Source organism: Prionailurus bengalensis, chromosome F2, assembly GCF_016509475.1.
Source record: "Prionailurus bengalensis isolate Pbe53 chromosome F2, Fcat_Pben_1.1_paternal_pri, whole genome shotgun sequence".
NCBI classification, from domain to species: Eukaryota; Metazoa; Chordata; class Mammalia; order Carnivora; family Felidae; genus Prionailurus; species Prionailurus bengalensis.
This window is the reverse complement of record NC_057353.1, coordinates 81,689,180-81,701,265: the sequence shown is the minus strand read 5'-3', so window position 1 is coordinate 81,701,265 and position 12,086 is coordinate 81,689,180. Positions and strand designations below refer to the sequence as shown.

General features: G+C 64.2%; 1 protein-coding gene across 11 annotated transcripts in view; it reads left to right on the top strand.

Annotated features, from left to right (window-relative positions):
* TSNARE1 (t-SNARE domain containing 1) overlaps positions 1–12,086 on the top strand; it is a 153,391-nt gene that overhangs the window by 87,145 nt on the left and 54,160 nt on the right. For 8 of the 11 annotated variants that reach the window (XM_043601903.1, XM_043601900.1, XM_043601898.1 and 5 more), the window contains 2 exons: positions 7,076–7,148; positions 8,382–8,813. In XM_043601903.1, the coding sequence (XP_043457838.1) occupies positions 7,076–7,148; positions 8,382–8,813 (505 nt within the window). The remainder of the gene's footprint in view (positions 1–7,075; positions 7,149–8,381; positions 8,814–12,086) is intronic. The other 3 variants (XM_043601905.1, XM_043601904.1, XM_043601907.1) reach the window with 1 other exon arrangement.

Sequence of the window (12,086 nt, the reverse complement as noted above, 5' to 3'; positions counted from 1 at the left end):
GGAGCCCCGGGGTCTCTTGCGGAGGCTTTAGTTTGCCTGTGAGAGGGGACAGTGGCACCAGTCTCTCCTTGAAAGGGTTAAGGGACCATGAAAGATCTTTGTCAGCCCACGGGTGACAGCGTGCTGCAGAGCTGAGCTGCCCGGCAGGGACGTCACCTGGGCAGGGTCAGCGCCGGCAGGTGTGGCTGGGGCAGCGCCTAGCTGACGGCAGCCCCTCCCCACCCTCCTTGGGGAGCTCCTCTGAGGCCCCTGCCCCAGGTCAGACCCTCCCCGGCCTGGCGCAGCCTGCTGCCGACTGGGGGTTCACCCGGGTGCGAGGCTCCGCCGTCACTGAGGTGCTGAGGTCGGCTGAGAGCCTGGGCGCCGATGCGGTAATGGCAGGGTGGGCCTTCCGGGGTGCCGGCGTGTTCCCAGGGAAGGAAGATTCTGCTGTCTCCAGGTGCTGGGGTCTCCCCGGCTTCTTAGCGTGAAGAGTCCGTGGTGCTTTTGTGACTTAGCCTCGGAAGTCATACAGCCTCGCCTCTGCCCTGTTGGTTACGGCACTTCCGGAGGCCTGTGCGGGCCCACCCCTTGGTGGGGGCATGTCAGGGTCCCTTCTTAGGAGAAGCACAGCAGGTATGTCGGGGTGGCCATCTCTGGGAGGTGCAGCTTCCAGGCCCCCCCCCCCCAACACACATGCCATTTCGTGGACCACACTTTCCCCGTCCCTGTCCTCCAGCTGTCCTGGCTCTTTGCGCACGCTGGCACAGACACTCGAGCAGCTTGCTCCTTTACCTTTAGGTCTCGGCTCAAATGTTGGCCGTCTAGAGTTCCAGTGTCTCTCTCCTTTGTCTAGCATACTGTTCAGTGCATCATGTTAGTATTTATTTCTCTTCGTGAGAATGAAGCCCCACGGAGGCAGGGATCCTTGTCTGTTTAGTCACTGCAGTGGTCCCAGCACCACAAAGGACACATGATGCTCTCTGGGCACTTGATGACTGTTCCTCGAACAAGCAAATAGACCAGTGGAAGGATGAGGGATGGATGGATGGGAGACGGATGGTAGGTGGACAGATAAGCGGATGGATGGATGGGTGGATGGATGGTGTGTAGGTGGATGGATGGGGGGGTGGATGGATGAATGTGTCTTAAGTGTTGGGACTCCACAGCAGATCTGTGACTTAATGAGAGGGCTCTGTTGCCTTTATTTATATGCATCATTTTAGCAGCCCCCACAAAAGCTCTGTGAGAGTGAGCACTCCCGTGTTCCACTTTTATCAGAGACGGAGCGGAGGCTTAGAGAAGCCGCGTCACTTGGCCCGGCCATGCAGCTCGTGTGTGGCAGAGCAGGGATTCGAGCCCAAGCTGCCTGACTCAGGAGCGGGGCTGACCTGACTCAGGAGCTGGCTGCAGTGTCTGACCCCTGCCTCTCAGCCTCTCTCCCAGATGGGAAGGATGCAGGCGGTCGCCGAGGGGGGCCAGGAGCCGGGAGTGGAAGGAGCCAGCCCCTGAGCCCCAGCCCTGCCCTGCCCACGGCCACGTAATCCTGGTTGAGGCTGGCTCTTCCTGTCCGGAGGGAGGGTAGTGCCTCGTCTCCCAGGGTGGGGGGAGGTCGAATGAGATGGGCGCGTGCCCCTAGCCACTGCCAGCGTGGGGCAGGCTTGCCGGGCTCGGGTCTGGCTGACCGCACCGGAGCCCTAGTCGTCTGTCCGCTCCCAGCCTGGGCAGCCCCCCCGGGCCGGACGGCCGTGTCTGCGCGGGGCTCCCCCCCAAGCCCACCTCACCTGATCTCACCTGTGAGGACTGGTGCTCCCTGCCCCCTCCGGAGCCGTGTGCACCTGACCCAGCACACCAGCTGGTCTGTTGCCATGGCTGCCTGGCAGGCCTGGGAGGGAGGAGGCTGGGGAGGAGGCAGAGCCACGGGGCCCAGCTACCCTCCCTGAAGGTGGCATTGTGCAGCCAGAAGGCGGGGGGCGGGGAGGGGGTGACGTGGCTGATACCTATAAATATGGGAATAAATCAGTAAAGTTTGGCTGTTCCATTAACTGGAACAGTCGTGTTCATAGGCGGATGGTTGCCAAGATTCTAATTATAAGAAGAGATCGCGTAATAGAAAAAGCGCAGTGGTATTTTCTTTCTTTTCCTTCTTGAAAGTGAAGGAACGCGCAGGTGTGCGCACGCACACACACACACACACGCACGCACGCTTATCGAGGTTTTATTATGTCCCGTGCAAGGTTGTTATTACGTGGTGCCAGCAAAAGAACAGAAAAAAAATTCCATGAGAGCTTTTAATGAGCCCTAGTTTTAGAAGCAATCAGGAAAATAATGGCATGATTTAAACATTTACTAAGTTAAGGTGTTTTGAGTCTCTCCGTCACCCACTCTCCCGCTTTCTGGTGCCCACGCCAGGCGCACGGCTCCCAGCGCCCGCCGCCCTCGCGCACCACAGCCGCTGCCGCTTGACGTCCCTGGTGGGCGCCGTCCTTGGGTGGCTCTGGGGGCTTCCGGGCCCCCAGTGGAAGCTCACCTTCAGGCCCGTGGGCAGCCTGGCCCCGAGCTGTGCCCGTGCCTGGCTCCCACCCCGGCTCCTGGTGGGATCTGCTTCTCAGGGGTGCCCCTGGGCCTGCCTGGGAGTTGGGCCCGCCTGCCCTCGGCGTCCTCCCCCGGGAGCTGAGTGAGGCCTGCCTGCCAGGGTCCCGGGCGCCCGGGACAGGGGCTGGGGGGACACTTGTCAGTGTCAGTTGCCTTTGCCCAGATGTTCCCTTTCTGCGTGCTGCCTTCTGCTGCTGGGGTGCCCATCTGCACCTCCTCCCGTGGGCCCTCCCTGTCCCGGCACATCGGGGGCTCTGTCCCCGGAGCCTGCCTAGTCCTCATGACCCCCATCCATTCTGCAAACAGCCACTGGATGCCGGGGCGAATGAGACACGAACCCCTCACCACAGGGATGTCCCAGTGCCTCTGAGCCATCCTTCAGGAGCCACAGAACCAGGCACAGCTGTTGGGACCACCTGTCTGGGGAGCACGGCTGCCCTGCCAGGGCCCCCGCAGGGAAGCCATCGGAACGCAGCCCTGCCCTGTGGTCTTGTCTGCTGTTCGTGGTGGGTGTGTGCATCCTGCTTGCCTCACCGGGCTGGCCCTGCACAGGGGCCCGGCAGTCAGCCCGGCCCCCTCGCGGCGTCCCTGTCCCTGTCCTCCCGCTCCCGTGCCTGCAGCCCTCAGACCTGGCAGAGACCAGCTGCAGCACGTGGGGCTTTGGGACACTCTCACAGCCCTCATTCCTCCCCCACAGGGCTCACTTGCTTTGTTGAGCAAGGAGGGTCTTTATTCAAAAGGATCGTTACAAGCGGGTGTCTCCCATCAGGTGAACTCCGGGGCCATAGGCTGTGCATACGCCCCTAGAGCCGGGGAGCGGGGATCCTCTTGTGTCTGGTGGAGGGGTGGGTGAGGTGTCTGGGTTAGGGGGTGTCCAGGCCCGGGCAGCAGACACACTGAGCTCAGAGTCTGTTCCCAAGCCTTTTGTCCTGACAGGCCAGGGGGATGATGAGCATTCAGCACAGGGTGGGAACAAGGGCTCTGCGTCTGGCCTGGTCCTGGGTGAAGAGGGGGTGTCCTTGAGTCTGTCCCATGTGGCGAACGGGTCTAAGTCACACGGGGAAGGGATTCTCTGCTTAGGGCATTTTCCAGAACACAAAAGGGATGGGATGGGGAGGGGGCGGTTCTCGGTGTCACTGTTTCCGGGAGCCCAGCCTGAGCTGCCGTTCAGGACGGATGACGTTCTGTTTATGTGTTGCTGAATGACGGAGAGCATCGTGTGTTACGGGTCTGGGGGGTAGAGCAGGGCCTCAGGATGGTCTGCTGGGACGAGGGCCAGCCTTGGTCCTGCAGAGTCGGCTGAGCCATCCGCTCGGGGGCAGGTGAGGGTCAGGGGTCTGAGCGTTGGGCGTTTTGAAAAGAGGGAGGCCCAGAATAAAGAAGGGTGTGTGTGTGACAGGTGACCTTGACCGCCAAGGGGCCTGTGAGTGGGAACCTCCCAGGCGCGCAGCCCTGAGTTGCGGGTGCCCTTGACCCGTGGTCCAGCGTGGGTCACCCCGCGTAAGGTCCCCTCCTCCATCCTGCTGCCGCCCCAGGCACCGAGGGCACCGAGGGCTCCAGGAACCCCCGCTCGTGCCAGCAGACCACGCCATCTCTGCTCCGGGTTGCCGGTCCACTGGGCCAGTTGGGAGCAGCCAGCAGGCCCAGGTGGCAGTCCACCCGGCTCCGTCTGTCCCTCGATCAGGGCCCCACGTGCAGGCCCGGCAGGTGTTACGCTGTGGTTGGGGGCGAGGGCGGGGACCCGGATGGGCACCCCCGGCCTGAGCTGCCGGGCCGTGGATGGCTCTGGCGGTGTGCTGAGGGCTCCCCGCCGCAGGAACCCCCTGCCTGGGACGAGTCGGGCCCCGGCAGGGAAGGTGTGTGAGGCCGGCCGTCAGCCTCGGCACCGGTGTGTCTGCAGGTGGGAAGACGGCCTCGGCCACCGCGTCTGTAAGGGAGGTCTCCCCCGAAGCCCAGAACGTGAGCCAGATGGGGCCTCTGTGCTCCGTCTGGGCCTGTCCCAGCCTGTTGGGGTCAGTGCCGTGCTAGTGGCCGTACGGTGGCCACCTCTACCCTGGCAGGCCCCGAGGGGGGCCCCGGGCTCGTGTCCCCTGCTCAACGACGCCCCTCTTTGCCCTGTCCTTTGCTGAGGCTGTGTCCCTGTGGGCCGGACAGGGCCGCGTGCAGCACCACGCCAGCCGTGGCCCTCAGTGGCCCCTGCCCGTGGGAAGCAACGCCGGACGTGCCCATTAATCCCACCCGTGCAAGCGGCCGCGCCACACGACCTCCCTGTGTCACTCCAGCAGTGCCGTCTGGGTGGGCGGTAACCTGGGTCAGGTGATTTGCTGCTCACCGTTTATCAGCCACATGCCCTTGGGAGAGTCCCTTAACCTGTGGGTGACTTGGTTTCCCTGCCTGACCTGTCTGCAAAGTGGGAGTACCAGAAGGCGTGCTTACACACAATAAGGGGGGACTGAGTTAGTGTAGAAAGGCCCCCAAGAGTCGAGTCCAAGTGCATCCAGGGCCAGCCTCGTGTGAGAGAGGCCTCAGTGGCAAGGTCAGGGTTGGGTGTGGCCGGTCTGTGCCCAGCCTCTGACAGGGTTGGGGCGGAAGCTGGGGAATCTGGGCGGCAGGCAGTCTGACTGAGGCCCCGCTGGGCCTGCAGCCTTTATCTTGTGACCTTGACATCTCCACGTGAGGGTGGAGCCTAGGTTGGGTGTTCCCCCCCCCCCCCCCACGACCGGTGGCCTCACTCAGGGGAGGCTGTGGTGACCAAGATCCCAGAAATGGGCCCAGGCCCAGGGCTACCCAGCACCCACTCACCTGCTGCAGTCCCCGGGGCTGAGGCCCACAGGCTCCACACTGACGGCCACCCTCCCGGCCACGGGCCGCTGCCACAGGGTGGCCATCTGCCTGCACCATGGTTAAGCCTGTAATTGAATTGTAGTCGGTAGCACACGTGGGTTTGAGATCATGCTAATTGCCTCATTTCTGAGAATACTCCTAAAAAGAGAATGAATTTCCCCGTAATATTTTGCAGTGACCCCTGTGGAAATCGATCCGAGTTCCAGAATGAGCTGTAGAGTGGGTGGGCCTGGGGTAGGGTTCTCACCGCCCCCTCCCCGCCCCTCTCACTGGCCTGGAGGAGCCTTCCCTGACTGGGGCTCATCCCTGGCCACAAGCCAGGCACTGGAGGAGGAAGCTTTGGTTTGGATCACACGATAGGTGAGGAAACCTGGCCCCGAGGTGAACGGTCTTGCCCAGGGCGACCTGGCTGGCCAGTGGAAGAGCTGGTCCCTGCAGGGTGGCATTCAGAAAAAGGGTGGCCTTGGAGCCAGTGGGCCCCGGTGCCAGTACCAGCCCTCCCCCCGTCTGAGAGGCCCTGGAGGTCACGGAGCCTCTTGAGCGCCCAACGTCTACTGTCAGTTGGGCGTTTTGACCTGGCCTCAGGATGGTGTGTGACATGCCCCCAGCATGTGGCCTGTGAACGGTGTGGCCGTGTCCCTCACAGGCATCACTGCTAGCTCCCTGGCAAGTGGAGTTAAGCAGTTGGGCAGCATGGAGGAGTGAGGTGCCCCAGACCCCCCTGGGCCAAATTTCTAGTCCTTGCCCTGTTCACCAGCTCCATGAAGCCACTCAGTCTTTCCATGGCAGTGGGACTGCCATCCATCCACCATCTGCTGTGTGTCATCCACCCACCTACCGTCTCCATCCGTCTCTCCATCATCCGTCCATCCGTCCATCCATCCATCCATCCATCCATCCTCTCTCTATTCATCTGCCTACCATCTATCCACCCATCCATCTAGCCATTCATCTGCCCACGTCTACCCACCTATCCATCATCCACCCACCACCCGCTCATCCATCCACCCATCGTTTACTCATCCACCCGTCCGCCATCTACCGACTCATCTGTTCATCCACCCGTCCACTGTCCATCCGTCCACTTGCCTCTCCATCCACCCACCCACCCACCCACCCACCCACTGTCTCCTCATCTACTCATCCACTGTTCATCCATGCATCCACCCTCTGTCCATCCATTATTCATCCACCATCCAGTCATACATCTGTCTATCCATCCATCAGCCCATCCTGCTTCTTCAGGATTTATTGAGTGGCACCCGTGTGCTGCCTTATGCCAGGTGCTGGCTGTACAGAGAGGGAAAGGTATCCTTCTATCAAGGAGCCCCAAAGCAAGTGTGGGCAACAAGGGGTCTACAGGACTGATGGGCCTGTAGGAGGTGCGGGCAGTGTTGGTGACACTGCTCTGCACTTGACTGTAGCTCTCTGAGGGCCAACCCTGGGTCCTCTGTACCCAGTGAGGGAGCTTACAGCCCTGGGATTCTCAGAGAGCTTGGGGTTTGGCCTTGGAGTCAGGAAACAGTATTCACATCCCAGCCCTGTCTCTGACTTGGTTGGGAGGGGGGACCCTAGGCTCTCTTGGCTTTCACCTAGCACCCCCTGATGGCTGTGCCCTTGACCACTGCACCTAACACCTGCCTTCTTGTTTCCACAGAGTGACTTGTTGGATGTAAATCAGATTATCAAGGACTTGGCCTCCATGGTGTCAGAGCAAGGAGATGCCATTGGTGGGTATCTGAGCCACCTGCCCCACAGCCCCTTGTCCTTTCCGCCAGGTGTGGGCAGGGCTGTCTCCTGGATGAATGAGACCCAGGGCAGTTCCAGGGGTCTGAGTATCTGCTGCCCTCCTTCTCCATGTCCCCAGGTCTCCCCAGCCCCTGAGGAAGGCTGGAGTCAGGGAGCCTTGTGCGAGAGGGTGGCCCATCCATTCTGCTCATTGAAGAGCCCGGGCCTTTCTCCCACCCAGGGACCTCCCCCCCCGCCCCGGGTGAGGGCAAACTGTCCTTGGGTGGGGGAGGGGTCGAGGCTGCAGCAGGTGCCTCGGCAGAGAGCACTGGACATGTGGTGCCGAGTCACCTTGGAGGGGCCGCTTCTTGGGAAATGGGTGCGGTGGGGGCAGGGCCGTGCCGGGAGCAGGCTGATGTCCCTGCTGTTTCTGTGTTCCCTCCCCATGAGGACCTCAGCCCCCCTCAGCCTGGCCTCTGCACCCCACGTGGCTACGTGGGCCCTCCTACTGTTCGCGTGCCTGGGCACCCTGAGTGTGTGGTGTAGGCCAGAGCCGCTGGCCGGCATAGGCAGCCCCCCGCCAGCCTCTGCACCCCCGTTCCAAGGTTCTGGCATCCAGCCCGGCCGTCCCCCTGGCCATGCTGCACCCCCAGGGGAGGGTGGGGCCGGCTCCCTCCTGGGGCTGCTGTCAGGCAGGCTTCCCCTTCCCTCCTTCTCAGAGCCTGGGCTGCAGGCAGGGGTTTGCTCGACAGCTGGACAGCGGGCGGCTCCAGCGTGCCCTCGAGGCGCTCTCTCCCCAGGCCCCTGCCTGGGCCCACGCCCCCCACCCCTCGCCCCCATTGGCCTCAGCACAGCTGCTGCAGCTGGTTCCACCTCTGGCTGGCTGTCTCTGGGCATGCAGAGTGCGTGTCCACTCCAGATGGATACCCGCATGTCACCCAGATGGTCACTCAGTCCCCGTGATGGGCTGATCGGGAGGGGCCGTCTCCAGGCGGGGAAGGGGAGAGGGACAGGCAAGGGCTGACCTGTGGCAACTGTGGTCCGGGCCTGGGGACCGGAGTAGCTGGGACTTCGGCATCCCGCCGCGTGCTGACGTGGGTGATCCCACCACGATGGATGACGGGCAGGGGCCCGTGTGCGCTCCTGTGGACACAGTGCACGCCTGGGGTTGTGAGCCGGGCGGCGCTCTGCTGTTCCCGGCCCGCCTGCTCCTTCAGCCTCTGGTGCCTTTCCAGGGTCCAGCAGCGGCAGGGCCACGTGCCGGCAGAGCTCCAGCCCCGAGCCAGCCGTGGCGCCCCTGCGGCCGGGCCCTCACTCCCGCACCAAGACGCGCAAGCCCAACTTCAGCCCCCAGGAGACGGAGGTGCTGGTGCAGAGGGTGGCCCGCCACTACCCGCTGCTGTTCGGGGCGCTGCGGGGCACGCCCTCCCGGAAGCACCGAGTGTGGAGCAAGATCCTGCAGGCCGTGAACGCTCTGGGCTACTGCCGGAGGGACCTGGGCGACCTCAAGCACAAGTGGAGGGACCTGCGAGGGGCCGTGCGCAAGAAGCTGGCCGAGCGCCCGCGGGCCCCCGGCCTCGTCCTCACCCCTGTCGAGCGCATGGTGGCCGAGACCTTCTCGGCCCCAGCCCCCCTAGGCGAGGGCCAGGCTGCCGAGCCCCTGCCAAGTAAGTGGCCCCCACCGCCCCGGGCCTGCCCCCCACCCCCGTGCCCGGGCTTCTGGGGAGTAGGACGCTCAGGGGAGGGCTGCGGGCCCGTGGGCGTGACCACCACCCACGTGGGGCCTTTCTGCTTCCAGATGGGAAACTGAGCCTCGGGTCGGGGAGGGGCCGGCCCACGTGGGGAGCAAAGGAGCAGGGGCTCAAAGTCAGGCTCATCCTGGCCCCAAGCTGGGACCCTTCTGGGGGTGCCCCCACCGTGACACAGCACAGCCAGGTGCCTCTGGAGGCTCAGGGAGCAGACGACGAGGGGCCGTGCTCCTCTCCCTGCCCCCACTCAGTGCCACTCTCCTGGTGTGAGGCAGGGGAGACCGCCCCTGACCTCTGACCCCTTCCTGTGCTCTCATTGTGGGGGCTCTTCTCCCCAGGGCCCCTCAGGCCCCAGACCAGGCCAGGCCGGTCTCCGGTGGCTCTCAGCTTCCCAAGGCACACTGACGCCCCACCCTGAGCCCGCGCGCCCGCCCACAGGGCCCCCCTTTGCTGGAAGTTTCTGTGCCTGGTGAGGCAAGCATAGGGTGCTCGATGGGCTCTTCTGCCGCACCCAGCCTCCTCTGGCCTCCAGAGTGGTGCCGTCTTGGACTTCTGTGCCGCCTCCTTCAGTGCCCCCTCCTGCTGTTCCTCCTCCTCAAGACACCTCTGCACGTCCTGGTCATTCTGCTCGGGGGCTGCGCCCCTCCTCACGGCCAAGACGAACCCTGCGCTTCTCGGGCTGCTGCTGGAAGCATGGTGGGGATGAAGCCTGGAGCAGGACGGCTCCCTCTTGAAGGCCGCGGCGTGGACCGCAGGACTCAGCCCTGCAGAGACAGGGCCACGAGCCCCTGATGATGGATGGCCGCTTCGGAGCTGCTGGTGGACCCGCTGGGGGACGTGGTGTGGACCTGCTGCCGTCCCTGGGGGCTGGCCTTGATCGCGGCCAGCCTGTCATCCTGGGGGGCGCCCCACTCTCCTTACAGGCAGAGCAAGACCCGGTTTTGGGGTCCAGGGTGTGCCCACTGGAGGGGGTGCTGGCAGAGGTGGCACTGGTGTGCCCGGACCCACCCCCCGAGTCCCCAGCCCTGGAGCAGGGCAGGAACTTGGTGTCTGTGTTGCTCCTGAAGGTCCCCTGTGCTGGCTGATGGTGGGGCCCAGTCCAGCCCAGACAACTCTGTCTGCCCTATTGAGCCAGGCGCCCCCTTCCCTAGACCCTGCAGCCCCATGGGGACAGCTGACTGACCGGTCTCTTAGCGCTTTGGGCTCCTCCTGGGAGTGTCCCTCCTGGGACAGTGCTGATTGTCACCGAATGGGAGTGCATGGGGCCGGCCTCCCTGGCAGGGCTGAGCTATGAGGCAGGGAGGTGGCTGCAAAGCCTGATCGGCGGGGGGGTGGGGGGGGGGTGGGGGGGGGTGTTGTGCAGAGACCGCTGCTGAAGGTCCCACCAGTTCCTCCATCTGGGTCAGCATTGGCCCAGGGGCTGGGGCAGGGTCAGGCTTGCAGGGGCCCCGTCAAGGCCACAGGGGTGAGGACAGCCAGCTGACAGTGTTGTGGGGCCTCCACAGGGTGCTATCTGCTGCACCTTGGGGTGCATCCCCCTGATTTCTGTCCATGTTTGGGGGAGCAGTGCTAATGGGGGCTCTGTTTGGGCCCTGGACGCCTGGCCCGGTGCCCAGATGCCCTGTAGCTCTCCGCAGCAGAGCCCTGCAAGGCAGCTCCCACTGAGCAGCCCTGCAGGGGGGCTGGGGGTCAGCTCAGGGCTCCTGCAATTTGCCCTTGACCCACCTGGGATCTTCAAGGTGAGGCAGAGGCCGTGTGCTTCGCGGCCAGCGGAGCACTGGGGTGCCCCATGCCTGCCTGGCTGCCCCTGGGGCTCAGGACGAGGGAGCTGGCTGTGAGCGGGTGGCCAGGGGCAGAAGTGTGATCTGGGGAGGGCTCTGCCGGCTGAGTGCTGAGTGCGCCCGTTCCTGGTCTGAGCTGGGCTTCAGCTGTGGGGACCACTTGTGAATCCGGGCAGTATTGTACCATCAGAGTTGGGCTCTCGGTGTCCCCAGGGCCTTGCTGGGTGCAGACCAGACCTGGGCTTTGTCGGAGCTTGAGCGCAGGGTCCTGGGGCAGCCCAGGCTCCGTGTGGTTGCCGGGCACGGGAGAGACCAGCTAGGAGTGCGGCCCCTAGCGCCCGGCACAGCCGTGGCCCTGCTGTCTTCCTGCGCGTGGTGGCAGCTGTTGCTGCCCCGTGCACCTGCCTCTTTCCTCAGCGGGAGCCAGGTGGGGCTGCTGCCGCCCATGGCCTGGGGGTGCAAGGTGGCTTCTTGGCATAGGAGCTGGGCCGTGGCGGGGGCGGGGGCCTGGATGGACGCTGGGGGGTGGGCGCTGCACTTGCGGGAGAAGCAGGGGCGACCCGGCGCAAGGAGGGGCCAAGCTCTCCTTCCTCTCCTTCCAGTGGGGCTCTGCGTGGAGGGGCCGTGCTTAGTCCGAGGGGAAGGAGCCCCGGGGAAGGCACCCCCGCAGAGCGACCCACCGGGCAGAGGGCGCTGTGCCCCAGAGGCACTTGTGTCCGTCTGCACCTTCTCTGTCCCCGGCCTCGGGCCTCCCGCGTCGCCCGGCTCAGGTGGTGCCCGGGGTGCCCCGGGGGAGAGGTGCCACTCGAACTTACCTGTTTCTGCCTCCGAAGTCCTAACCAAAGTTCAGGAGTTCGGAGGCCTGTCTCCTTTTCCTGGAAGAGGGGACTCCGGGCGTCTGCAGTGGCCAGCAGTGAGAGCAGCCGGTCTGGGGAGAGAGCGCCTCTTGCTATGGTCACACGCTCCCTCTGTCCGGCGCCACCAGGATCCCTGGTGGTAGGAGAGGAAACAGTGTAGCCGCATCCCTCACCGGGACTCCAACCCAGTTCCCACCGAGGGCGAACGTCCTCGTCTCAGCTCACCATTGCTCCGCACGTCCCCGCGGCCTGGCTGCGTGTTCCGAATGGGTCTGGTTATGAATTCGGCACACGTTTTCATGATGCCGCCTCTTTCCCCCCAGCGTTGCTGAGTGGAATTTTCTGGTTTCCTGGGGCTGCTCTGGGCCTCGGGACGGTGGCTTAGGTGTTGCTGCCGGTGTGACGTGTCAGGGGCTGTGTGGACACCCCCACCAGGCCCGTGCCCGGAGCCCCGCGCTGAAGTGGCCAGAGGCCAGCGCGTGCCGCTGCCCGGCCCCCTGCACCTGCGTTCACAGACCCGGTCACGGTCGTCCCCATGGTCAGGAGTTGGAGGA